Source organism: Papilio polytes, unplaced genomic scaffold, assembly GCF_000836215.1.
Source record: "Papilio polytes unplaced genomic scaffold, Ppol_1.0 DF824135.1, whole genome shotgun sequence".
NCBI lineage: Eukaryota > Metazoa > Arthropoda > Insecta > Lepidoptera > Papilionidae > Papilio > Papilio polytes.
In genome coordinates this window covers 2691467-2718600 of record NW_013525069.1, presented here as the reverse complement: position 1 = coordinate 2718600, position 27134 = coordinate 2691467, and the positions used below count along the sequence as shown (strand labels likewise).

The 27134-nt window shown below is 38.3% G+C and overlaps 1 protein-coding gene across 5 annotated transcripts in view; it reads right to left on the bottom strand.

Annotated features, from left to right (window-relative positions):
* Positions 1–27134, bottom strand: part of LOC106099273 (kinesin-like protein KIF13B) — a 90938-nt gene that overhangs the window by 7668 nt on the left and 56136 nt on the right. The window contains exons 5-36 of one of the 5 annotated variants that reach the window (XM_013277761.1): positions 26233–26382; positions 20141–20388; positions 19417–19564; positions 18984–19163; positions 18497–18596; positions 17932–18080; positions 17134–17371; positions 16487–16633; positions 16277–16387; positions 15569–15792; positions 15015–15176; positions 13772–13933; positions 13583–13699; positions 13200–13440; positions 12705–12901; positions 11830–11990; positions 11306–11420; positions 10900–11001; positions 10564–10669; positions 9680–9871; positions 9149–9293; positions 8515–8663; positions 7919–8064; positions 7385–7483; positions 6583–6624; positions 5080–5251; positions 3079–3144; positions 2103–2236; positions 1514–1640; positions 951–1421; positions 676–869; positions 239–386 (exon numbers count right to left, since the gene is read on the bottom strand). In XM_013277761.1, coding sequence (XP_013133215.1) covers positions 239–386; positions 676–869; positions 951–1421; positions 1514–1640; positions 2103–2236; positions 3079–3144; positions 5080–5251; positions 6583–6624; positions 7385–7483; positions 7919–8064; positions 8515–8663; positions 9149–9293; positions 9680–9871; positions 10564–10669; positions 10900–11001; positions 11306–11420; positions 11830–11990; positions 12705–12901; positions 13200–13440; positions 13583–13699; positions 13772–13933; positions 15015–15176; positions 15569–15792; positions 16277–16387; positions 16487–16633; positions 17134–17371; positions 17932–18080; positions 18497–18596; positions 18984–19163; positions 19417–19564; positions 20141–20388; positions 26233–26382 — 5143 coding nt within the window. The remainder of the gene's footprint in view (positions 1–238; positions 387–675; positions 870–950; positions 1422–1513; positions 1641–2102; positions 2237–3078; positions 3145–5079; positions 5252–6582; positions 6625–7384; positions 7484–7918; positions 8065–8514; positions 8664–9148; positions 9294–9679; positions 9872–10563; positions 10670–10899; positions 11002–11305; positions 11421–11829; positions 11991–12704; positions 12902–13199; positions 13441–13582; positions 13700–13771; positions 13934–15014; positions 15177–15568; positions 15793–16276; positions 16388–16486; positions 16634–17133; positions 17372–17931; positions 18081–18496; positions 18597–18983; positions 19164–19416; positions 19565–20140; positions 20389–26232; positions 26383–27134) is intronic. The other 4 variants (XM_013277763.1, XM_013277762.1, XM_013277764.1 and 1 more) reach the window with 4 other exon arrangements.

Sequence of the window (27134 nt, the reverse complement as noted above, 5' to 3'; positions counted from 1 at the left end):
AAAAAAAAAAAAAAAAAAAAAAAATACTAAAGTAAGAGTGGCTATACTCTTGTAAGTGGCCGTGATGCAATCTGCACATATAGCTAAGAAATTTAAAGATATGTGTGAAGTCAACTGACCCGCACTGGGCCAAACCATGTCACCTAACTTAGGGTCAGTTCCGAGCACCGCCCCTCAATGGGGATATATAGCGGGCTAAAGTAAGCTATTAAGAGACACTACAATAAGAATGCGTTACCGTCTCCGATGCGCTCCGTGGAGGAGGCGGGCGTGTCGTCGAGCGCGCGCGCGCTGGCCGCGGGCTCTGCGGCGGAGCGCGGCCGCGCTGCTGGGTACGAGGCGCGCGCCGCCGCACGCGCACTGCCGCCTGCGCGCCGCCGCACCACCTGCACACAAACCACATTTAAATAATACAACACATGACAATGTTAAGCAAATTATCTTTAAAAATAGTTTTCGCCCGTGACTCCGTCTGAATGTAATTAAAAAAAACAAAAGTGAGTGACCTAAGTGTTCTTTCAGACTACCTTCTACATATATACCAAATTTCATCGAAATCCGTTCAGCCCTATATAGGCTACAAACTCTAACAGACATCCATCCATCCATCTAAACTTTCGCATTTATATTATTAGTATTATTAAAAAACTATGGGATATAAAAATTGTGTATTACTTTTCCAGCAGGCAACTGCGTGGAGATAGGTGCGTCCGGTCCGGCTGAGTCGCTGTCGCCGACTGAGGACGCCTCCGCGCTCCCCTCTGCGCTACCTGCTTCGCTGCCCTCCCCGCTACCTTCCCCGCTACCCTCCCCATGGCTCGATGGCTCCGAGCTCGTCGACTCCGCCTCCCCCTCACCCTCAGCCTCACCTGGAATTACATCCCACGTAGTCATTATAATGTAATTCCCATCGGGATATCATAAAATTTGTGTAACTTTCCAGTACACACCATAGGAAGTTTGTGTATCGTTGTGTGTAGATTCGCCATTTACTCGTGTAGTTTCAATAGTCTTAGAAGTGGGACTAGTTGATATGGGATGTGTTTCCACCGGAATAGCGCCCAACGGATCCACCAGCTGTTCTGTTTGCGCCTCCTGTGCGACCTCACAGTCTCTGAGGAAGGGATTGATGCGATTCCGCGATCCCGGTGTTAGTACCGGAGTCAGAGCCGGAGTCTTTGCTTTCTCGAACGTCGAATCGTTCAATTCGTTCTTTGATTCGACTATATCGTTCTTGAGTTCAGTGATATCGTTCCTAAGTTCTGAGATCTCGTTCTTTAGGCCGAGCACAGAGGATTTGGTGCGAGTGAATTGTGTGTAGTCCATCGTTTTGTCGAAGTCCGGTGTGTCGTCGACCGACATGCTGCGGATCGAGAGGGTGTCGTCGTTCGTTAGATTTGTTGATGATACCGCTTGCGAACCTGTGACAAGGAAATTAAAAATGATCAAATTATAGTCAGAGGAAATGTAAAGGAAGAAAATGCTGTAGTTTATTTGATGCACCATGACGCACCATATCCGCTGGAGGATAAAGAAGGCGAGTTTTTATTGGGCGCGCGCTCGCAGGCCAGCTCGTGCAGCGAGTCCAGCGTCTTTGAAGTGGGCAGGAAGCCACGCGACGAGCCGCGACCGCGTGTGCGCTGCGAATATTACATACAATACGTTCAAAAATATCATAGTCTTCTATGGTCTAAAGGTCTTCCTTTAACACTGTCTAGCAAAAATGTATAATCTCTACGTGCTGTTTCGCAAAAATGGAATTATAAAAGCTTTATTTTATTCTTTACATTTGTGAAAATACCGATTGCAAATTTCAAAATTTAAATGCACAATTGGATAACAATTACTGTTACCATGAAAACCATGCTTTTTTGATGTTGCCTTTTCACACATGAGGTTTTTCGCAATTGATATATCCACTACGTTTCATAGCACGAAAATACATAGCCTAAAGAGTATGGTACATATGTGTAGGGATGTTTATTAAAAAAATATGCTGTGATTGCTGACATCCTACGCCACGAAGTAGTGTGTTTACGCTTTATTATATTAGTATAGAATAGATTAATTGTTTCGAGGAGGTAAAACGGAGATAAACATACGTATGAGCGAGGTGTGGATAGTTCGTCGTTGGGCGCGGACTCAGGCTCGGAGTGCGAGTCGTCGTCGTTGCGTCGGCCGGGCTCCTCGTGCAGCGTCGTCATACGCTGCGCCAACTTGCCGCTCGCCGGAGACGCTGCACACACACACCATTAACAATTTACAAAACTCGTCAAATTCATGTCTACTTTAAAATATTAAAGTCGTTAAAACAAACTAAAGGTTAATACGTTCAGTGCCACATAGTCGGACGAGTTAATTTTCAAACAAAAACTGTATAAGTGGCACGGAACGTGTTCGATATGCAAAAAACTTGTAGAAAAAATCTTCTTAGTTAACATACGGAAAAGATCCTGTTACAAATAATTTTCTTTACACTCTACAAATGTTTATTATAATGTATGATATAATTAAGAAATTTAAAATATGATTATACAAACAGAATACAAATAGAATAATTGGAACGATGTTACAAGCAGTGCTATTCTGCAACACTTATCCATCGGAATGCGGTGCTCTGATGTTTTGATGATAAAAATTTTGTTCTAATGTAATGAGTAGTAATAATTTTGAAACACAAAATGTATCGCCAATTCATGCTTAAAACCAAAATCGGAACAAATTTTCGCACAAGAATAAATTAGTGAGTAAATAGTTTCAACAACGTTTCTGAAAACTTTGGGACTAAATTCGATCTGATTTCGGCTTGGTATGTATAAACATATTAATGTCATGCCAATATAGCACCAATAACTTACTCCTAATGAGTCAGCAAATAAAATTCAAACACGGCTTAGAAAATGAACTAATCTCGAATTAAAACTAACCTTCATTTTAAATTAGATCGCTTCATTTTCTATTGACGGATATAATTCAAAGTGAAGGAAGAATCACACAAAGTAATTTAAGATACGAAATAACTAAAATTGTCGAAATAAGCCATTCTAGCGATTCTACGACTTAAATGTTTGGACGTACACTTGTTCGGAGTTTGTAGTCGCAGTGAGTTCAGGTTCAAATTCAAGTTTAGGAAGGTTGGCCGGGCTGCAAGACAAATATTAATCACCTTATCAATATTAGACACTACAAAACAATATTCCAACAATAACAATCAAATTTTTGACAACTAATTATAGTTATTATATATTCGAGTTATACAAACATTAAAAACATTGGTTACTTTTTGTAAATGCTACAATTTTTAATACCATTGACTTAACACAATCTAGTGCATGCGTAGTTTACACTAACACCCTTTGTTACAATAACAATCATACGATTGTCTACATCCATGCACTTCGTTGTTATACACACACCATCCTATTTACCGTATTTTGTCTATAACTACTATTATTCTACACAAACACTGCCTTTCAAGTTTGTTTACACATCAAAATTCATTGTACATTTTTTTCTATATTTTCTATAACACAAGCAAAGTCATTTTGAAGCACGTTTCGCTCGTAATCCACGGCGATTTACATGATGGAGGTAAGGTATCAACAAATCATGCTCGGTACATGCAAATAAAACAAACCACGCAAACAAAAACATAACTGAAGCTAGCTCGAACGCTGGAGGCTTGCTGATCCAGTATACATCTAATAGCTTCAACATTAAGGTCTAAATTCCAGTGCCCATTGAAAATCGACTAACTGTGTTACTTAGCTATTAGAAGAAACAAAATTTAGAATAGCCAATAGTCTTCGAATTTAATACAGCCAATTCATAACAGAAAATAGATGTTAGTGAAACGGTATCCACACAGCTATTTTGTTTCAATTAAGTCTGCAGTAACATTCGTCTAATAATTTCGCCATACATTTGCCATTCCGAGTCAATACGATGTATTGGTCCTTTTACCTGATAAGAACGAGCCTGCAGGTAGCGAGGGTTGAGATACAGAAAAAATACGTTAGTTCAAGCCGATATAATGTACGGCTGAGATTAAATCACACCGCACAATATCTATTTGAATAGAACTGAATTAAGACGAACAAACTTGTAAAAATTCTATTCAAATTAAATATTTTCAGTGTTAAGCCAATTTTGAAAATCGTTTTTTTATTAATTTTGATACAATACTTAAAATAGAAGGGAGTGAAAAAGAAGATTGTAGGAGATAGGGTTAGCCATAGCATTGCCACAAAGCCAGTGGGGAAAAGATGTTGGATTATGTTAATTTGGTGTATTTGAAAGGCGAAAAGTATGTATTTAACCCTGATTACATAAAAATGTGTGTTCAAACGATGTGCTTTGATATGAATGACTACTTCTACAAATCTTTATCGTGCAATTTCATGTAGTTATAACTCTAAAAAATTATTTTCTATGTGCTACTTAATCTATTTGTTTTGTTTTGTATATTTTATGTTATCTAATGTTACAATATGCATGAGTGCGTTCACTGTGTTAATGTTACAAAAGGCATAACAAAATAAATATGAAATGCTTGAGAAGAAACATGATAGTTTGTATTTAAAGATGGAAATCCTTCACATTTATGCAAACAAATTATAGGTCTTACTCCAAGTTTTTTTTCTAATACTGCTAATTTTACATTAGATATAAAATCGTGAATTTTTATAATTATGGGTTACTATTTAGGACAACGAAGTTCTAAATGAAATAAAGACCTGAACAATCAATTACGAGTGTCTTTTTATGACTGAATGGCCACTGTTTGCCTTGAAGAGGCATTTACAGATTCACCAAGCTTGAGGTGGCCGAGCGCATGGCGCATAGCCTTAACTTCGGTAATGAGTAAGACGAGTGTCGTTTACAAGAAATTGTATATATTAATTTTACATTTCTATACATTTTTAAGTAGCATATACAAAGATGTCACATTTCATCCTATCATAAATCGTTTCTATAATTTACAATATTTAGAAACCACAATCATATCGAATACTAAAATTATACACAATATAAATTACCTAATATTATTTATTATCTAATTATTTATATTTAACTCACCTAGTCCGAAGGTTTTAGGTGGTGTGCAAGGGTCTGCGTCGTGCGCGTGCGAGGGCGCGGCGTACGAGTGGCGATGTCTGCGCGGCGGCTCCACCGCCAGGTCGGCCACGCTGCCGGACCGCGCGCTGCCCAGACCGGACAGCGACTCCAGAGATGAATCCAAACGCATTATCTGTACGATAATTTTATATTTATATATCTAAACGTAATAAAAAATTTAGTATTTTTTCATATCCGTCCCATTGTAATTCCAGAATAGAAAATATCGCATCAAATGCTGATGCAATATGAAACTATGTCTGTATAATATTTTTTTTTGACATCTGATTTCTGCTACAGCCTTCCACCAAACCTCAGTGCTTCACTTGTGCTACCAAATTGCACTATTTACCTTCACCTTTTATATTTTTATAATTTCGTTAAAGAGTGTAAAGATAAATCAAATACAATACGAATTTTCAAACTCTCGAGAATCGATTACCAACTTTTTTATATTTTAATGTAATCTGACATCGCAACTAAATAACGAATATAGCGAACAATCTACTTCATTTAACCAACAATTAATGAATATATTTTTTATACTACTAATGGACACAATTGTTCAATATTGTTATGATAAAGTAAATACGATGAGAGAATCGTTTGACCTATTTACAATGTGACAACAATGACAGTTCTACTTCATGCAACATAATGCCACGACACTTGTGCGACAGGTTGCGCAGACAGGCACAAAGGCTAACACCAATAAGCTGACAGCAAGACAGTGTTCTCGTATCGGAAAGGAGTCCCCTATTTGGTTGCACTTCGATAGCGAATTGTTAAACCCATTTACGTCAATCAATTTCGATATGTTTTAAATATTTTTAAGCTGTAAGTAAACATATTTAGCCCTATAGAAGTTATTACAGTTAGAGCGGGTGCACACCTTTGACTAAACTATAGCACAACTGTGGTGCGATTGTCGATTGTTTCGTTGCCCATTCAACTGTTTAGTTGCACAACTCCTTCCGCACCTTCATATAAGGTTATAGGAATCAAATCGAGACAGTTTTGCGATAGTTTAAATCCCTTTCTCTTTACCATCCTTTTCTTATAAGGAGAAGTTGGGAAGGGGAAAAGGTTTTGACGGTGGAGGAGATGCATAGGAAGGGGAAATATGCTCTTTATGTGCGTCTACTCCTCCGTCGTATAAGGGTAGGCAACGCATCTGTGATTGCGGATGTCTATGGGCAGCGGTCGCTTCGCCATTTTGGCGGATTCTAGTGGCCGCTTGCTCGTTTGCCACTTTATGTTATAAAAAAAATGTTTAGTCAAATTTGTGCGCGCATGACATGACGCCAGAAATTGGCAGTTTTTGGACAGAAACGATTCAATCTAGCAAAAAAACACGTTTTAATCATTTGTAAGAAGATTGCCGTAAGAGCTGAACGCATCGCTACCGGTGCTATGTACATGTAGTGACGTATGGCGGTGACGTATGACGACATGCGCACTCACGTTGCCGGCGGCGCGCGCGCTGCCCTCCAGCGCCTGCGACAGCTGCGCCGCAATGTGGCAAGCGCAAACACACAATGTATAACAAACTGATGTGCCCGCACATATATACTATATTTTATTACTAAGTTGTGTACATTTAACGTTTTATTGCTGAAAAACTATATAAATAACACTTTTATAACGATATACGTAACAAATAATATATTTAGTACAGAAAAAATATTTATTGAAGTTTAGATATTTTCATACTTATTGTTTTAAGACATTGAATTTTATGCAAGTAAGGATAATAGGATAAACGTAAACTAAAAACTGGAAAATATAAATTAACCACATTAAAACAGAGATTTTATTAAGTAAAGTGCTAAAAACAAAACTCAGTGATCGATTTGAAAGCGATAAAAAGGTTACAACGCTTATATGTATTGTGTTCAGACAGCTGTGTTGTTAGATGTCGCGAAAGCCACGATATTCAAAGCAGTTAGTTGCATATTACATTGCAATGCAAATCAGTTAAATAACATTAAATTGTCGTGGTTTTTTACAAATATGTTCGTAAGATAGGGGTTTCTTACCAAGATTGGGTTGTTTTAGCACAGTTGACTAGCTGGTCAACCACTGCCAAAATATCGGGAGGTAAAACAACCCAATCGCAAGAAATCTGTAATTACGGTTAAAAGCTATACATTTATAAAATTGTTAAGCCGGAAATAGCATAAACTGCAATGAATAAGCGGGCAGTATAACGTTTAGATCGAGAGCATGGCAACATTGATCGATGAAGGTACATAAAGAGACTTACGTCGCCTCCGCAGATGTCAATGTGAAGGCGACTTGCGCCGCGCGCCGCGAGCTCGGGACTTGCGTCTCGCAGGAGCCAAGGGAACGTGCGCCGAACTAACTGAAATATCCGAAACACCGTCCAATGGGCCTTTGACATCTGCTGAGGTCTGTCACTTCATCAACCAATACACCCATACTATTTCAAATCAATCTATCCTTTTGTATTGAAAGCTGCGATTCAATAACAAAAAAAAATTATGAGACCAACTCAAAGGTATATTTATGTAAAATAATACTACAAAGTAAAAAACATTATACCTTTAAGTCGGTAAAATTAAATAAAAACATAATTCAACTTCAAATACGTCTTCCATTTTGTCTACAAAAACAAAAGGAAGACAATTTAAAGCATGAAACAGAATATGAATGAAATGAATGTAAGATGATTTGCCTTTCCGTCTCATTGGAAACGAGAAAGGCATAACAGTGTGCGATGTGGGCGTGTCCGGGCGGTGTGTGGGCGTGTCGGGGGCGGGGCGGGCGGTGGCGGTACCTGTGAGAAGTTGGGCACGGAGGCGGTCTTGCGCATGGTGAGGGTGTGCCCGCGCGCCTGCTCCAGCTCGCGCACGGCCACGCTCTGCCGCAGCCGGTCCAGCGTCAGGATGCTTTCCACCGCGCTCACGCCGCGAGTGTACTTCTCTGGAAACAAACATTTGCTTTTTTTTTATCATTATTACTTTAATATGCATTTTTATGTGATTATTTGGTACGAATAAAGTTTGAATGCCACATACAATGGACAAGATGTATTTATTTATAATTATAGTCAAAAAGTAAGTTAAGAAATAGAATACTGAGTGTTAGTTTAAAACGTACTCAGTTATACTAAAACAAAAATTGTTTTTCATACAAAATGCTGCGTAAAATGTTTAGGTTGCAGATCGAGTGGTGAAGTCATTCATCATCATCATCTCCCCTGCCTTATCCTACTCCCATAGAGTCGGCGCACTGGGTTTTCGTCCTCCAAATAACTCTATCATCCGTCATCTCAGTCATTGGTGGGGAAGCCATTCAGGACTTCTAATCTGGGATATAATATCCCAAGCTATTTAGTGATTTATAATAAATGTAAAAGTTTCTATGTTGTACCTATATATGTCTCTCCGTCTGCGGCGCTGGCCTCCTCCCCGGTGGCGGCGATCTGCGCGAGGCTCTCGCGCTCCTCCAGCTCCTCCGACGCCTTCGGGATGTTGGACACCACCTCGTACGTCACGCCCGTCTGCGTCAGCTGGTCCGTCCTACAACCACACATTTCTATACTAATTCAAACACAGAAGAGTTGCCATAGCAGAAAGTTGCAGATTTCAATCCTATCAGATGCAATCTGAGTCGTCAATTCGTCACTGAATATACTGATTAATTCTGAGTGCATTAGTAACATTGTTAAGGAGAAAACCGATACCATTGGAGAACAGGGCAAACCTAGATCATAGGCACACACTTCCCGTTCCTAGACATCTGTCAATGTCATTCAGAAATAATCGCGTCATTCTCGCGAGAGTTAGTGATCTGAGTGTTAAAGTTAATTTATTATCAATAATAATAATAATAGCCTTTATTTCGACAATCTTACAATTTACATATAAACTTAACAATTTTGATTTTAAAATTCATTTGACACCGGTTTTAAAATTGCGTTGCGGAAACCGCATAGGCCTCCCCAAAAGTTAATTTATTATATAGACATAAACGTTGATTTTAAATTAAAGAAGTAAGTATTTACCTAACAATTTTCTTCCGTATCCTGTCAGTGAGGCTCTGTCTCTTGTATATGTTGAGTGCGAGGCGCTTGCGCAGCACCAGGTCCATGGGCGCGGGGTGCGACAGCCGCACCGTCGTCTTCAGGATCAGGTACACGCGTTCGTTGGCTATAAACAATATGTATTTAGAAAAAAAATAACAAAACCTGTCAAGTATTAATTGTAAAAGTTCGTACTTAATTAAAAACGTGTTAAATAGTGTGGTTACGAATACGCATCCCAAAAACTTTTCCCTCCCATATTTACAAATGCGTAAACGTCTATATATACTAATATTATAAAGATTTTTATTTTCGTATGTTTTGAAATACGTCTAAACCTACCGGGCCAGTTTTAATAATTTTTTCACCATTAGAAAGCCCAGAAACATTATCAGTGAGTAACATAGGCTATTTTTTAATATTTTTTAATCTCGCGGACGAAGTCGCGATTAACAACTAGTGTATAAATAATTTCCGATGACTATAAGCCTATGTTAGCGTTTGTATACTGACGTTCAGTGATCCTGTTGAGGTACTGCGAGTCGTGTATGGAGGAGTCCCAGGAGGCGACGGCGGCCACGTCCTTGTCGTGGTGGTGCAGGAGGTGCAGCTCGTAGAAGCGGTGGCCGTGCTCCTTCGGCAGGATGGAGTTCAGCCCCGCCACCGTCACCTCCTCGCCCGACGGGTGCGTGCTCAGGTCGTCCGCTGTGCAAACACATCCCGCACATTCACTTTTAAAATAGCAAACTAATTAAAAATGGCTCAACTCTCATATTATAATATCCCGGTGACGGCTCCGACAAGTTTCGGAGTCTTTTTTTTTTAATTCATAAGGTGGCAAATGAGCAAGCGGCCACCTGAATCCGCCAAAATGGCGAAGCGACCGCTGCCCATAGACATCCGCAATTGCAGATGCGTTGCCTACCCTTATACGACGGAGGAGGAGACGCACATAAAGAGGATATTTCCCCTTCCTATGCATCTCCCCCAAATCCACTTCCCCTTCCCATTCTCCCCTTATAAGAAAAGGGTGGTAAAGAGAAAGGGACTTAAACTAGGCCTCCGGCATCACACTCATCAGACGAAACACGGAATTGCTTCCACTTCACGCCTGTCTTCTGTGTGGTCGTGGTATTACTGGGGCGGTGCCGGCCCTGCAGTGCTAAGATGTTAAAGCGGGCACTACCACTGTTATCTTCAGGGCGTCCTTAAATCGCTTACGCGGGCGCATCGCGCCTTACACGTGCGTGGACCCTTGACGGGTCCGAAACTAATCGGTGCCGACACCGAAATACCTTGAGTTGTGCCGATTTTAATTCGTTTTAATATCTCACGAAAGTTTAAACAGTGTAGTTGAAATAGCAATATCATTTGACTACTGTTTATTTAAAATGTACCGTTCAAGTCCAAAAAGAGAACAGGTATGTGTTGCTCCATGCCGGAGGGGGGGCTCCAGGCGGCCGGCGCGCCCGGGATGGGGCTGCCGGGGCTCGGCACCAGCACCTGCGACACAAGTACATCTGTTATTAACATCTGCAAAGTTTTCTATAACAATATTATATAGAGGAAATATTTGCATTTTGGTATGTATTGAAATAACTCAATACTACTGGGCCAATTTAAAAAAATCTTTCACCATAAAAATGCTACATTATCAGTAACAGTGGTTTTTTAATGCATTCGAAGTCGCGTGCAACAGTTAGTATGTTATAAAGATATTGGAGACCACTTACCGCGTTCCTTTCCTCCGTTAGCGACACCCACTGCTCCACGAGAGACTGCTCCCTCTCCATATCGCGTTCGCTCTTCATTGACGGTGACATGTTCACCAATTTCTATAAATATAACAAAAACAGTAAGACATACCATAAATAATAAAGTTAAACTTATTTTACATAACACACATTTTAAAAATACTATTTTATACATTCTATAAATACTAAAAATTAGATAGGTGGATGGATGTTAGTAGTCTAAACTGCTGAACGAATTTCGATAAGATTTTTTGTAGATATAGAAGATAAGAACACATATGCTACTTTCTTTTGTTTTTTTAATTCCCCGAGGACAGAGTCGCGGGCGAAAGTTAGTTTTAAATAAGGCCTGGGCAGTTTTGTCGGTAACAATGAAATATGAGACCTGTAGCTGTGCGTGCAGGTGCTGGCGGCGCCGCGCGAGCGCCTCGCTCCATCGCTCTCTTAACACTGCTAGATCCTCCTCCTGGTAAGAGTCTAGGGGCTTTTGTAAACGAGATCTGTAAATACATCAAACATTTCAAACTGACATCACTAGTTTCTCATCCCTATAAGATTAGAATTGCAACAAGTATGTTATAAATATTAGTAGATTTTTCTTAATTTACTAATATTTCCTTTAACCATTCCAACTAAGCTCTAGATTTGTGCAAGGATTTGGTTCACAATAGTCGTATGGCGGGATTCTAACCCTCAAGGCCGGTAGTCCGTACCCCAAATCATTAGCCTATTGGTGATTAAAATATGAAGTATTTGTTGCGATATCCGGCTCAAAGGACCACTGTTTGCTTTACATTGCATTAGATACTGAGGATAAAATAAGAAGTAAATACTACTTTTAAAAAAATATTCGTAAGAGATCAAAAGAAGAATCGTTTTTCAGCAAGTCCGAAAAACAAGTAGCGTTACCTGACGGTGACGGAGCCGAGCTCGACGCTGACGATGTGCTGGCAGATGATGGGCAGCGTGCCGGAGTTGTGCGCCGGCCGCACGCGCACCGCCACGCGCCGCTGCTGGCCCTGCCGCAGCTGGTACACGCCGCCAGTCACCATGTCGCTGCGCTGCGTCACCTGCACACATACACACTGTAATACTCTACTCTATTCTTTACATTTAAAGTATTCATTTTTAGAAAAAAAAAAAACATAAAAGCAAATCCTGAAAATAATTTCAATTGAAACATTTTCAGACCGGTTCTAAGTTAAAATGACTATAATTCTGCATACTTCATTATTTATTTCATATTTAAAATTCGCTGATTCTGAATGTATATGTCAATATCGCCTTTACTTAGGTTTGGTGGATTCGTGGGCAAGCGCTGGTTTATTTATTTAAAAAAAATGGCGGTTAAAACAAAGCCTTAGTAGCCTGTCATCCGTCGATATATAAACAATGAAATACAAGTTTTTATATTGCGAAAGGAGTCACAAAGGTATTGTTGGCGACGTAATTGCTATGCCTACTCGCTGTTACACGTGCCGCCCTTGGATGCACCTCGCGGCACGTGTAACCTCGGATGACCCCGGCCGGACTGTCGTCGCGCGCCGCCGAAGGGCGGCATCTTTTGATGTTCCTTTAACAGCGCGCGGCGAAGGACGCGGTGTCTTTGATTTAACAAAAATTAATAAAATCATGGCACGAGGCAACAATTATTGAGGTCGCGGTAAAATATAAATAGTTAATGTTTAACATATTTGACGTGCAGTATCTTGGTAGCAATAAAGGCGTCAGTATCTCCGAGAAGAAGTTTTTATTTTATCATACAGTCCACTACAGGTATGTACCTCAACTGGGGCGTACTCTCCGTTGTCGTTGAGTTCGTGTATCTCTACCCAGAGCTGTATCTTGCGCGTGAGCTCCGCCCAGCGGTCGGCCAGCGAGCGCGCCTTAGCCAGCTGGCGCTGCTCCACATCCCAGCTGCCGCGCGCGCGGCTGAACCCCGCGGACCGGTGACCCCACACCTCGATTGATAACGCGCCCTCTGCACACAAACTACAACTTTAATTTCGCCCATCAATATAAGTAAACAAACATCAAGATATAGAAATCACTAGCTTTCGCCACGAACCTTATACGCGTGGGATTAAAAAAAAAACAAAACTGATTAGCTTGTGTTCTTCCAGACTATCCTCTACACCTATGCCAAATTTCATCCAGATCCGTTCAGCCGTTTAGGCTACAAGCCTCTTACAAACATCCACCATCCATCCATCTAAACTTTTGAATTTATAATACAAGTATGATTTAACCCTTAAAAGCCTGTTTTTCTACTAATTTACCTGCACAATGTTCCACAAACTCCTCAGTGAGGGGCAGCTTGAAGTCCCGCTTGTGGTCGAAGCGCACCGTGAGGTGGCTGGCGTGGGCGGGGCCGGCGCGCGGCGAGGGCGGCGCGTCGGGCACCAGGGGCGGCACCACCACCGGGTCGCCGCCGCCCCACACCGAGTACTGACAGAACACGAAGTGCGACAGCGACGGCGGCAGCCCTGTCGCCTGCTTCACGCTTACACGGATCGTCACCTGCAGGACAGACAATGTTCAATTAAAAAATTGAGAATTGCGATTTTTCTTTTTTTTTAAGCGTACACATCTAGAACTATCGTGGTGATCAACGATATAGATAACAGAAACTTTCTAAAACACTCGTTAAGTGGTGACTGACCTGCTGCGATGCTTGGTCGATAAGCTCGTCTTCGTCACGCATGTCACCCGAGCTATCTGAGGCAGCCTCACAAATCCTGTCTTGAGGAAACTGTCCCGCCACTCTGCTTATTTCCACCTATATTTAACACACAAATATTAATAAGTTATTCGAAGTCTTCCGTATATAGTAAGTTCGGTGTATACATACCTGCAGCCTGCCCGCCACCTCCCCCTGCTGGCTGATGATGGGCGTGTGGTAGTCGAGGGTGACGTCATGGAACAGCGCCTCCAGGAACACGTTGGCAACACCAATCAGGTTGTGGTTCTCTTGAGACTCGTAGAATGGATCCAAAGCTTTATCGGTCGTTTCCTGGTAATTAAAATTGTTACTTGGTTACTTTTAATTTTTAATATCTCTTTGAATACTTCTTTACTGTTAAAACAAATATTAAGGCAAAAAAATCTAAATACATACGAATATGATTTTGTTTTTATTTTACATTAATTAAAAATAAATTAATCTTTTAGAGACGTGCGATAAAATGTATCTAAAATGAAACAAAGAAAAAAATATCGAATTCGGAATTTTCACTCAACTAAGCAAAAAAATATGTACTTACATTGCTAGTTACAAAAATATAAGAGAGAAAAATCAACAGGAAGTGTTCATCAGAAAATTAAAATGTGATTTTAAGCATTTCTATCAGATGTGCAATAAAAAGTTTATTTTTAAATAAATTGTAATGTAAGATACAGTCAGTCCTTTAGTATATATTTAGATTGAACGAGTATTCAAAAATATTTTAAGAAAACAAATAAAAACCATAAGTAAAAAGTTAAAGAATCCATACTATCTACAAGATTTTATGAGATGAGTAGATGCAAACAGAACATCAATGTAAAGTTCATAAAAACTCAAAAATGATTTATTTGTACAATAAACGCACCGTTGGCGATTCTGCATCTAATTGTACCGCATCCTGAAAGTTTCATAATACTGTTGTATTTATACATATAAAGCGATAGTTTTAATTTTTTTTAAACTTTGAGCAGCCAATATTTAGAAATACTATATTTCTAAACTTCATCTTTATCTATACTAATATCATAAAGAGGAAATATTTGTATTTTTCTATATATTGAAATAACTCAAAAACTACTGGGCTGATTTAAAAAATTCTTACACCATTAAAAGCTACGTTATCACTGAGTAACATAGACTACACTTTTTATTATTTTTAATACCAGAAGACGAAGTCGCGGGCAAAAGCTAGTTTTCTATAATTTGATCAACGGCATTTGTGTTAAAACAAGATTAACGTAAGACAGAGGACAAGAAACAATTATTTCACATATTGATTAATATGGCTACGTGTCTTTATTAGAGAGATGGCTTGTATTTTTTTAGAGGGAAATGACTTATTAGTGTTTATAGTGGTGATCATATTTACCTCTTCGGGTTGCTGCTCGCCGCGCTGCTGGCGACGCCGCCAGTCGTCGTACATGTCGCGCATGTCCACGAGCTTGTTGTCGAGCTTCTCCATAGACCACACCTGTCCGCCGCGCGCGCCGCGACGCACCATTATAGCCGGCTCCGATACGAACGCCCCACGCTACCAAATATCATCGTTTCACTGATGTTTTTTTTTATTATAATTGTTTTGTTGCGTTTTTTTAGATAAGTGTAAATAGGATGAGTCGTGAATATGAGAATTCGGAAGGATGGAATAGGGTTATTGTACAATCCGGGAATCTGGTGATGCTTTACCTTGCTGCAACGTTTTGTACATAATGCGACTACAACATAGAATAACCAATAGGATGCAACCTCAAAATGGATATGTAAAAAAATATATGGTTAACGACTTTTTATTATTATCCCGACAATAGGACAACTCAATGCTTTCGAATTGATTTTCTGTAAGAATATGTACAGTTAATCTTACTGCTAGGTGCAATATAATTTTATGTGCAAGTGTACTAGCGCGAAGCGGTCGGAGTGTACCTTGCGGTTGGGCGAGAGGTTCTGCGGCGGGATCTGCAGCGTGACGCCGAAGCGCGTGTGGCGGCGCATCTCCTCCGCGAGGAAGTTGGCCTCCTGCACGAGCGCGTTGGCGCGCAGGATGTCGGCCTTCAGGCGGCCCAGCGAGCGCCGGAACGTGTCGTCGCGCTCCGCCGCCCAGCGCTCCACGCGCGCCGCCGTCGTCGGCGTGCACGCGCTCATCTTGCCTACGGCAAGTGTATCATTCATTTCAAATTATTCATTAGTTTTCGCCCGCGACTCTGTCCGAGTTGATTAAAAAGAAACTGATAGCCTATGTGTTCTTCCTGAGTATCCTCTACATATGTGCCAAATTTTATCGAGATCCGTTCAGCAGTTTAGGCAACAAACTCTAATAAACATCCATCCATCCATCTAAACTTTCGCATTTATAATATTAGTAAGATTATATCGTGACAATTGTGACAAAACCAATAGTGCATACATGCCAGTGATAATGTACATTGCTAAGGGCGAAAGTAATTTTAAAATCCATACGAAATGGATCGTTTTCGAATTTTTCGGGACATGCAAAAATACGTCTCCTCTTTATAACATTAGTACACATCGATATAATTTTGAACATATTAGTGTTTAATTTTAAATTAATAAAACAAATGTTATTTTTGAATAAAAATGGTCTATAAATCAATGATAAAATTAGTTACATACCAAGTTTTAGTGGGTCGTAAGAGTAGGGCGGGTACGGCGTTGTCGGTGACAAAATGTTTCTGAGCTGTTGGAACTGACGCTCGTATTCCTGTCTCTGTTTCTCCAGTGCCACTGAAACAAATACAAATGTAAATATTAGATACACTCAATACTCATTTAATTGCATTCATTCATTCATTCAATCGTTCACTCTTTCATTCGTTCTTGTACCTTGTTTGTCCTCCTCGTGCTGTCGCTCGAGGCGCGAGATGGCGGTCTGTATGGGATCGTTGCTAAGTTCGTTCAGCATGATCTCGTCTCGTGCGAAGTTGTAGTCTATCTGCTGCGCAGGCGTCTGAGGCTCTGATGCTGCCGCAGCTAGAAATACAAATATACATGTCATTAATCATACTAATATTCTGGACAAAATTAGCCTAAATTAGAATAGCCTAGAACACATAGGTTACCTACTTTGGTTTTTTTTTAATTCCACGCTGACCAAGTCGCGGGCGAAAGCTAAGAATTTACATAAATAACTATCACACTCACGGCTGGATAGTGAAACGAATCTTAAATACTTTGCTTCTGACGGATGTCAAATTTTAATGGAATAAAGTATGGATTATAAGACACTGTTAGACTTTTATGATAAATGCTATTTTAGTATTCTGCATCAAAATTCTTAAAAGGCTTAAGGGAGAACTTTAGACTGAATTCTTTATGATAAATCGTCACAAGCAAAAAGCATATTTATAATATGAACTACATAGTGTATATTATACAAAACGCTTTAGTGTTTTTTGGGATTGCTTCTTGTGGTTATGTGTGTTTTCGCATGGCGTTCTCTTAATAAGTGGCAGGTAATTTTGTATATATACCTGTGTCTTTAGGACAGTTGACCCTGAAGAAGTGGTGATTGCCCCAGAGGATGCGGTCGCCGTGTCCGAGGCGCGCGGGGGCGGCGACCGGGGCTCCGTTGAGGAAGCAGCGAGCGCCGGCGCGGGGCAGCATGAGCAGCGCGCCGCCCTCCAGCGCCAGCTCGCAGTGCTGCGGCTGGATGCCCAGCCCCGATAGCTGGATGTCCGCAGACCGGTCCGCGCCCACCAGCGTGCGCTCCTGGTGACATGCATAAGGGTGAATGAATACATATAAAATAAGCGCTTACCATTCGACCACATTACTTAACTTCAAGTGGGATCGTGGGTAAACATTAGTTTATACATCATAAAAAACACGTCTTCTTACTACAAAGTCCTACATTGGGAACATTATTATACGTGTTACAACCACCGTTTCATTAACACCCATACATTACATTCAAAACTATATTCTTTGAAAAATTCTTAATTTAGACATAAACAGTAAGTTCTAAGTAGGTAAGTTATAACATAAGCAATGGAACTGTAAAGAAAAAATAAAAATAGATAAGTTTTTCAAATTAAAACTTATGATTGGCTAAAAGCCATTTAGAGCGGGCGTATACCTTTAACTAAGCTATCGCAAAACGGTTGTACGATTGTCGATAGTTACCCATTCAATGCAACTGTTTAGTTGCACAACTAAAAATCGATTAGTGTAGTAGCGAAACCTCCATATAATCTCATAAGAATCAAAGCAACTAAACAGTTATGCGATAGTTTAGTCAAATGTCTTTTGCTGTTAACACGTAAACTCACTTTCAAATAATATACGAGTAGTTCGTTGAGCGAGGGGTCTGCGTTGAGATTGACGAGGTAGTACTTGTTCTTCTCCACTTTGATGCCACTCGCCTGCACGCTGATGCCCATCTTCTCCAGCGCGTGTTGTCGCTCGCTTTGGATACGACCTGATACAAAAAAATCTCAAATCAGACTAATTCTATATGATCTTACAAGCAGCGCATCAACAATGACAACGATCCTCTAGTAATGAAATACTTCATGATAAATCATTTTGTATAAGCCTGGAATAAGTCGATTTGAAGATTTGATAAAGATTTCATAAGGCCTTTTTTTTGGTGTTGGGGATAATCCTCAAAAGATACCTTGCCTTCTGGGGGAAAGGCATGGTTATGTAGGATTTGACCTACTAAAACCCCTCGGTGGCCATCCTCTAGTGACATTGACGAAGGTTCCGGGATGTCCAAGGAACACACCGGAACTATTGAGTAAGGCGTAGTCATCCTAAAACAGGGCAAGCTCCGAGCTCAGTGGGGACGTGAGAGGTGGTGATGATGAATGAATGATGAAATGAGATGCCAACCTGTTTCGACTAGCTTCTCCTCCCACGTGCGCGACATTTCCTTCATCAAATGTTCGCTTTGAGCCAACTGTTCATGCACATCCTCGCCCACAGGTGAACCCTGTTAATAATCATAATCATTAGCCAAACACAGGTATTTAAGAAAATTCATAGACTAGACATAGTGAACAACATTTTTTTTACCGGTAACTTCTATGAAAGGTATGTTAGTTGTCACGTATAGTGCCACCTCATATCTTTGTATTGACATGTTATAAAACATTTTACATTATAATAAGTACTATCTTTTGTTATAAAATAAACTAAGTAATGTCACAAAACAAACATTTAAATGTGACTTAGGGACATCTATTTTTTAATTCATAAATATCTTAAATGAAGTGTCAACTATGCTTCCTCTATATATTTTTGAATCTCTTTGGCCAAACAGTGAAAATCTTCAAGTTTTTTAAAGTGAGTGAATGAAATGAATGATTGAAGTGTGTACCGTAGCGTGTTTGAGCATCTCCTTAAGCGCCTCGACTTCCTGGCGCAGCTCACGTATGATGCGTGCGTTAGGGTCCTCGTTGACGACGGCGTGGTTGACGATACGCTTAGCGCGGTCTGCGTACCGCAGCGTCGACAATGTCTCCTCGTAATTATCAGCCGCGGGGGACACCGTCGCCACCTAACGGAAGACATAATAAACTGTAACTCCACTGACAACGTGTTGACGCTTTTTTTAACTTCTACATTACTTAGGCATAAAATAAACATTAATTTTGTTTTCAAAGAAGACTATTAGTATTTGTTATTAATAATCATGCAGCCAATAATAGGTAATCACGAATAGAAATATTGTACAAAGATATTATGACGTGAATGAACAATATAAAAACCGAAATTGTAACAGCACAAAAAAAGACTTTTTAGAGACATACCATAACAGTCTTGCTGTTGCCGCCCAGGTTATCCTTGAGTAGCCAGGTAAGCACGGAGTCTCTGTAAGGTACGAACTTATCGCGGTTGGTCTTGCCCGACGATTGGTCCGCTAACTTTGATATCACCAAACCGAGCGTTGTTAGGGATCTGCGAAAAGAAAAAAAATACGAAAATAAAAAAAATGGATTTAAACAAAAATCAACAGCTACAAATTATTGTGACTTAAAGTTGTGAAGGATTACTAAAGGTAGAAAGGAAATCCTTAATAAAGCTTCCCACTTCAAGGTAAGTGCTTTGTAGGAAAACTTTCGTCACTTCACCGTTTCCTTGATTTAATGGCCGGAGTTTGAATTGCGCAGAGATTAAAGTCTACCTTTCTGTAGCAATTAACATAACGATGAATCTAAAACTCCTCCTTGATACGATGCTATCGGTTACGTTGTTATTTACTTCACAAACTACATTTTCATAGAGTTCATTAGTAAACATATTTTCATTTTAACTAGCCCGAGACTTCGTACGCATAGAATTTAAAAAAAAATTAAGTAGCTTACGTGTTTTTCCAGACTATGCTCTACATCTGTACCAAACTTCATCGAGATAGTCCAACAATTTAGGCTACAAACTCTAACATTCATCTATCCATCTTATCTTTCGCATTTATAATATTAGTTAAATGTTCTTATCTGGACAGAAAGCTATATTTTATTGTAAGTGACTTACTTATTAATATTAGATCCCTCTTTAAGTCTGTCGCCGACTGCACCCGTCTTGACCGCGCGCTCTGAACCTGCCAGGTCCACGAGCGACAGACGGGCGACTTTTTCGCCCGACACGCCGGTCGCCGCGTCCGTCAGCGTCTGCGTTAGGACTACGCTGAACACGGCGTGAGACCGCGATGACTCGCTGTTCATGTTGGTAGCTGCGACGGTACGTGATTTGTTGCCTTCCGTCATCAAGTTGTCGATGTCCTGTTGGATTTTACACATGTCAATTGTTAGGACAAACATAAGGCCATCGGTAGACTTCTTTAAACTAAGCAAGGAAATGAAAAAGTATACAAGTAAGTTTATTCGATAATTAGAACTCAACTGAAACTGAAAGATTGTAATACACAACACGTTAAATAATTCAATTGAAAATACATCTTGTAAGCTACTTGTATGACAACAATGAATCCAACTTTGCGTGTAACTTTTCCTTCTGTAAACTAGTTTCGTTGCAACTTAAATCCATTTTGTTTTCCTTATCGATATTAAACGATTTATCGGAGCTCTCTATTGCGCTGCAAACTTAACAAGTTTGTAGATTATCCAACTTGTGGAAACGATTTCAAACTACTCTACTAGAATGGAAACTGGGATATTGTTACAAGCTCGATATGATTGGAAACAATGCATCTTAGAATACGAATATTTTAGGATTAACTGTATTTGTGTTCACTTAAAATCTAAGGGCTCTTGTTACATTAAATACTAGCGGATATCATCAAGTAGTTCGATTCAATTCGTTTACAATACATATTGTTAACTACGTAATCTGTAGTACATATCTACATATACTCGTACTTTAACATTCACGTTAACCACAAAGCATATCGATTGTTCGACATCACATTAGACGAGAGTATTTAATGTAGGTATATAGTTGTACAGTTATGCGGATAGATGTCGGTAATAGAGGTTGTATTGTCTCGATATTATTAAGTGCAAAACATGAGTATTGCTTTGAGGGGCCTGTATGTGAAATATATTAAATTACACACAATACTGAAGCCTGTCAAAATAAAGTAGCGCAACATAAATAAAGGCAATCTAATACAAGTTAATAATTAGAAACCGAACTGTATGTTACGTCACCAGCAGATGATGGATTCGAGGTAAATAATAATAGATAAAGTAATTCGTTTCGCAAATGGAAATTTCATATTAGTCCTTTCAGTTTTCTTTGCAGAAGTAATAACGTTAGACTAATTGTTTTCTTAGCCTCTTTTCATAAATTGAATTCTTTTTGTGTAGAATATGTAACATATTGATTTCGAACCACGGTCTTAAAGTCGTTTTTGTAAAAAGTCGCATAACTTGACGTTATATTTAATTTAAGCAACCGTTAGAGTACAAAATTGTTCATAAACAAATAACGTGCAAATATTTCAACAGCAACAAAACCTAAAAAGGAATTTGTACAGCCGTTTGTAAAAGTAAAGTTTATTACTTTCAGGGGCCGCAACAAAGTGAAACCGACCGCAGCGGCAACGGGTCGACGGACAAATTCTGTGACAGGGCAACACCAACTAAAACCGAAATTAAATTACATTGCTTCGACTGAGAACGACTGACTTAATGCTAGTATCACACGAAGGGATAGAAGTAAGGCAGAGCAGTAGATAATGCAGCATTGCTATTGCTTAACGTATACTTACTATCAAAACATAGCAATACTGCACTATCTAACTGCACTGCCTCTCTGCCTTGTGTGAAACTAGCATTACCTCTACTTCGTTGATTCATGTTGAGGCAATGCGCACTCAAACTTTACTAAACTAACGGAATCGCTGTTTGCAAAGCTTCAATCAGGAGCGCTGATTGCTTTCATGGCCTGATTCTGAATACATTTAACAATTCACTAGAAAATCAATTTGTATAATCTGAACAGTTTATCTCCATCGTCTCAGCTACAATATTTATAGTAATTACACTAACACTGAACTAAATTTATTTTTACATCTATACTAATATAATAAAGCGTAAACACACTTCTTTGTTGCCTAAGATGTCAGCAATCATAGCTTATTTTCGAATAAACTCTTTTTTTAATAAAAAGCCCTACATTTACGTCACGCTTTAGGATATATATTTTCACGCCGTTAAACTTAGGGGTAAATATTTTGGATAAAAACCCTAATGTGAGAAAGAGACCATAAGTTGTTGCCAACATTAAGGAAGCAAGGTTGCCATGGTTTGACATCATGTTATGTCATTTTGACATTTGCAATTGATAATTTGACAAATGTGAACAATAAAATGAAATTTGTATAATTTTATGCGAATGAAGTCGCATGGGAACAGCTAGTTTTAAATAGTACAGATCTTTACACTTATTAGTTGATCTTAAGACTATAGACTGTGGTACCTACTACAAAAAACTAAACACGTATTTCTTAAAACAAATGAAATCCTCGGGTTCGAACCGCAAATAAATCAGCATAATTTCTCATTCAGTATCGATAGCTCGGCCAGCGGCGTACATCAGAGCGTATGATTGAGTGCTTCAACTTATTTATACAGAACATTTACATTCATACAACCATTCCCACATTCATCTTTTATCAATTGTACATTTTATTACAATATTTTTCTCAATTTACAGTAGAATAAATTCTATAGTATTCTTCGAGGGACCCGGAGTGGAAGAAATGGAAATTTAGGGATAAGGGTAGACACATACTACAAACATATAATTGAAGGTTTTCATTGTATATAGACATGTATTATAACACATTTTGAACCTTCTTATCCCTCATTATCTAACAAAGAAAATATTATGTTTAAATTATTTTAGCTGTGCATTTTCCTCAATTATTTTTTATACTTATGTAGTTACATTACAGACTATTTTCGCACTATCAATTTAGATTACCTCACTTAAATATTTATGAATACTAACTCTAACAATGGTCTAGTTTAATATTTATAAGCAGAGAGCGTGGCTCACGTTAAGACAGACAGACCCAAATTATTCATTCATCGCGGTGGAATAATTTGTAGATTTGTTTTGGCAATGGTAAATATAAATGTTATGCCACTTTGATAAGTCCTCGTTTACTTTATCCCTTAATTCTTACATTTATGAGATTTAAATATGATAGGTCTCTACTACGAGGAGGGGTATGATCCTATATCTTACTAATATTATAAATGCGAAAGTTTAGATGGATGGATGGATGGATGTTTGTTAGAGTTTGTAGGCTAAACGGATCTCGATAAAATTTGGTATAGATGTAGAGGATAGTCTGGAAGAACACATAGGCTACTCTTTTTTGTTTTTTTTTTAATTGTGGACGGAGTCGCGGGCAAAAGCTAGTACTATATTCTTATACTTAGCAGCACTTCAATAACATTCACACCAAAATCTTGTATTATCCGTGCATTTTACCATTGTTACACTACATTGCAAACTCATTCATCCAAATAAAATAATATTTAATACGAGATTCCATAACTTAAAATATAATTCGACAGCTCTCAACGATTAATATCCGTATCAACTGGTTTCAATTTAGATAGAAGATATATGAAAATCACGATTTTCTTTTGATAATCCGACACAATCAACGAAAAAAAAAGTGAAAAGCTGCTATTAAATAAGCGGAAATTCAACTTCTAATAGTCATTCGAATTCTAATAAATTTAATTAAAAACTTATATAAGTATCTACATGGAAAACATTTGATTTTAACTAAGAAATTGTTAAAGGATATCTAAAAGAAGAATTTGATGGAACTACCCACTCTGTCTTATAAACAAAACTGATTTTCTACGTTACGACTGTCCGAAGGTAATAAAAGCTGACGATAATAAAAAATCGAATGCTTTTGTTACGATTAGATTGCGTGGGACAGTGACACCCGTCAACGTATCATGGCGGCCAATCCATCACACGCAGAAAGATTTATGAACCCTAAAAGCCAATAACAAAGTCATAAGAGCTAGATTAGCCGGAAATATTACTGTTTCCTAATTTTTTAATAGACTGTAGCAGTAATATGTATTTTAATACATAAATTATTTTCAACCACAAACGACTCTCGGAAATAGTGTATTTTAAAAACTTTGTTCGCCTTTTCGAATGAAATATGTACACAAACTAAAAGAACTCTACTTTCTTTTTTATTTTAAGTACAGGAGAGCTTTGTTGAATGAATTTTAAAGAAAAATGTTCTAAAACTTGTTTATAAAACATCTCAGAATTTTTGCAATATTATTTTGTTTTAGAGATTTTCGACATACTCTACTAGAAAGAAAATACTGTTATTAACATATGTTTATAATATATTCATATGACTTTTACAATAAAATATGCAAATTGCAATAAGGTATATTACATAGGTTGTGAGTATTGTATAAGTAAATGCATGTATGTTAGGTCCATGACGATCGCTATCGTGACTCGATTCCATTTGCAATATTGATGCGATCGATTCCTCATTATGCGACAAGCTAATTCACACAGACCACACTACTACACGTAGTCAATGGAAACTGAGTAATGTTATAGGGTTTTTTTTTCAGTAATCCTTACAAGTCAACTGTAATCAATAAAATCGAAGTTTAAAAACCAATTATTAGATAACAGAAAGTGTTTAATAAAATTCAGACATTAAAATATGAAAGTAATCAAATATTTAAATTATCCGTTAGTAAAATAAACATAAAATAGGAATGTTTTTATACAAAATTGAAAGCGACACTGAAAAATAGAACGGCGTCCTTAAATTTCATTATCGGACAATATTCAAAGACAGTCAAATTAGGGATTCCCATCTCACAAATGGAATTATTCATGAAGACTCCAATCCAATAAAGAGGGTTCTCTGAATCGATTTGTTCACTGCTGGCGTGAATTCGTATCTAAAAATACTTCATATGTTCACAAAAACTATAAAAATATTGTACAAATTGGAATACCAAATCAGAATTCCATTTTTAAAATAAAACCTAAAATAACGCTTCAAACATATAAAATCAGTTGAAAATTCCTTCAACTTTCAGTAGAGATTGAATAACATTTAATTTGAAACAGTAAAGTCAAGTTTACCAGTTAAAACGCAAAGATAACAAACTTTAACAGGAGTAAAAGCATAATTAAAGCCAGAATTACAAATAGCCGTAGTACGGGCAGCTTACAGAATCGTTGGAAAATGTTATTTTCGAAGGCAATGGTTTGAGTGGATGCTTGGGTCAGGATCGACAGAAATAATGAGGACTGTTAATCGTGTAACTTTGTAATGAAGCTGTCGAAACGACCAATCTGCCGGCGAACAACGATTTAATCAACGCCAGTGCAATTTTTCTCTTCCCGAATAATTAAGTTTGCAATAATTACTTAAACAATCCCTGGGAACAAAGTAAAATGCTTTCCTTTGAAATACAACCGTACCTTCCGAGAATGCTGCGTCGTCGCCCTACATTTGTCTTTGTTTCCGAAGTTTTTGCTACGTAATCATAAAATGTAATGAAGTTGTACGAAATGTACTTTGTTAAATTAATTTGCCATAATACTATTATTACTAATTCAACTTACTAGAATCACTTTATATAAAAATGTAAAAAACAAATTAAAAAGATTTCTATTTCATAAACGCTTTTGTCATAATTTCCGCAATAAAATAACTTTTTCTAAGGCCGTCTATTACAATTCAATTAAATTAAGGTTAAGAAAATAAAGCCGACTACTTTAAAATACTTTGTGCAACTTAATTAAACCGTTTTCCCTACGTTTCTAGTATTTAATTCAAAGTGAACCTTCATAAAGCAGAAGAGGTTTTTATTTATCAGTTTTTCGAGATCCCACTAATTACCACTTTGAAGTGGATTAGCAACTAAGAGCCATGAACGCTCAATTTGAATTTTCTATTGCACTAGGTTGAAGCCATCTTTACCTTTGCAATGTATTTTTTATTAAACATTGCCAAACATCAGCCACAAAAACAATTATATGATTTACTACACTTCTTTTAAGGTTCTTTAGAAGGTTTGGTGTTTTCTTACATATTTAAAACAGAGTAATCTGCCAGTGTCAAAGTCACAACAAACCTGAAATGAGGTGACGGCAAGCTGTGAGAGACCATCTACATATGGTCCGAGAACAGCATGTTCGCGCACGCGCAGCGAGCGACGTGTCGTCTCCGGGTCCAGTAGGTCGTGTACACGCTCGTTGTAGATCTCCATATACGACACCTCCACCTGTAACAAAAATATCCACACCTGTTTTATAAAGATGAGTAAATAGATGACAAAAGCAGCCATTAATGGACAGAGAGGATACCCAGAAAGAGACTACTTCATTTATCGTTTCTTTGAAAATGATTCCCAACAGTACAACGTGACCATTAGTATAATTACATTCCACGAGAAAATTTCCATGTAGAAGGATCGGTGCTAAAATACGCCTGAATGGAATCCCTCGGAAGATTTATTCCGAGCCCTGAATTCCGTTACAGCGCTAAAGGTAGAAAATAAGGTAAAATAATATGCCATAAAACACGCAGCATAATATACATTTTACATGACGCTGAAAATATGATAATGAAAAACATAATTCTAGTACAAATCATAAATTTTATAATTTTAGTTACGATGTTTCAAAACAATAAGTTAAAATTCAACTACAAATATGTAGTACTTTTATTGAAAACACTAAAAACTTGTGAAAGATGGGTTTGGAAGGGCTTGAAAACTACAAAATAACTTGTTTGTGACAAGATAATTAGTATAACTTGTCACCAACCAAAAGTATGTTTGAGCCATAATCACTTGTCATAAAAAAAGAAAAAGACGTTGACAGTTGCTATATTTAGGACGTCATCCTTCCGAACTCCCACGGGCGATGGCTGAGCGTTCACGGTGACAGGTGACAGGGGACGTACGCGCTGTCCTCTAATCTGAGGGGAGGGATTTTTCTTTGTCCATTACGATGGACAGAAATAAGAATTTGT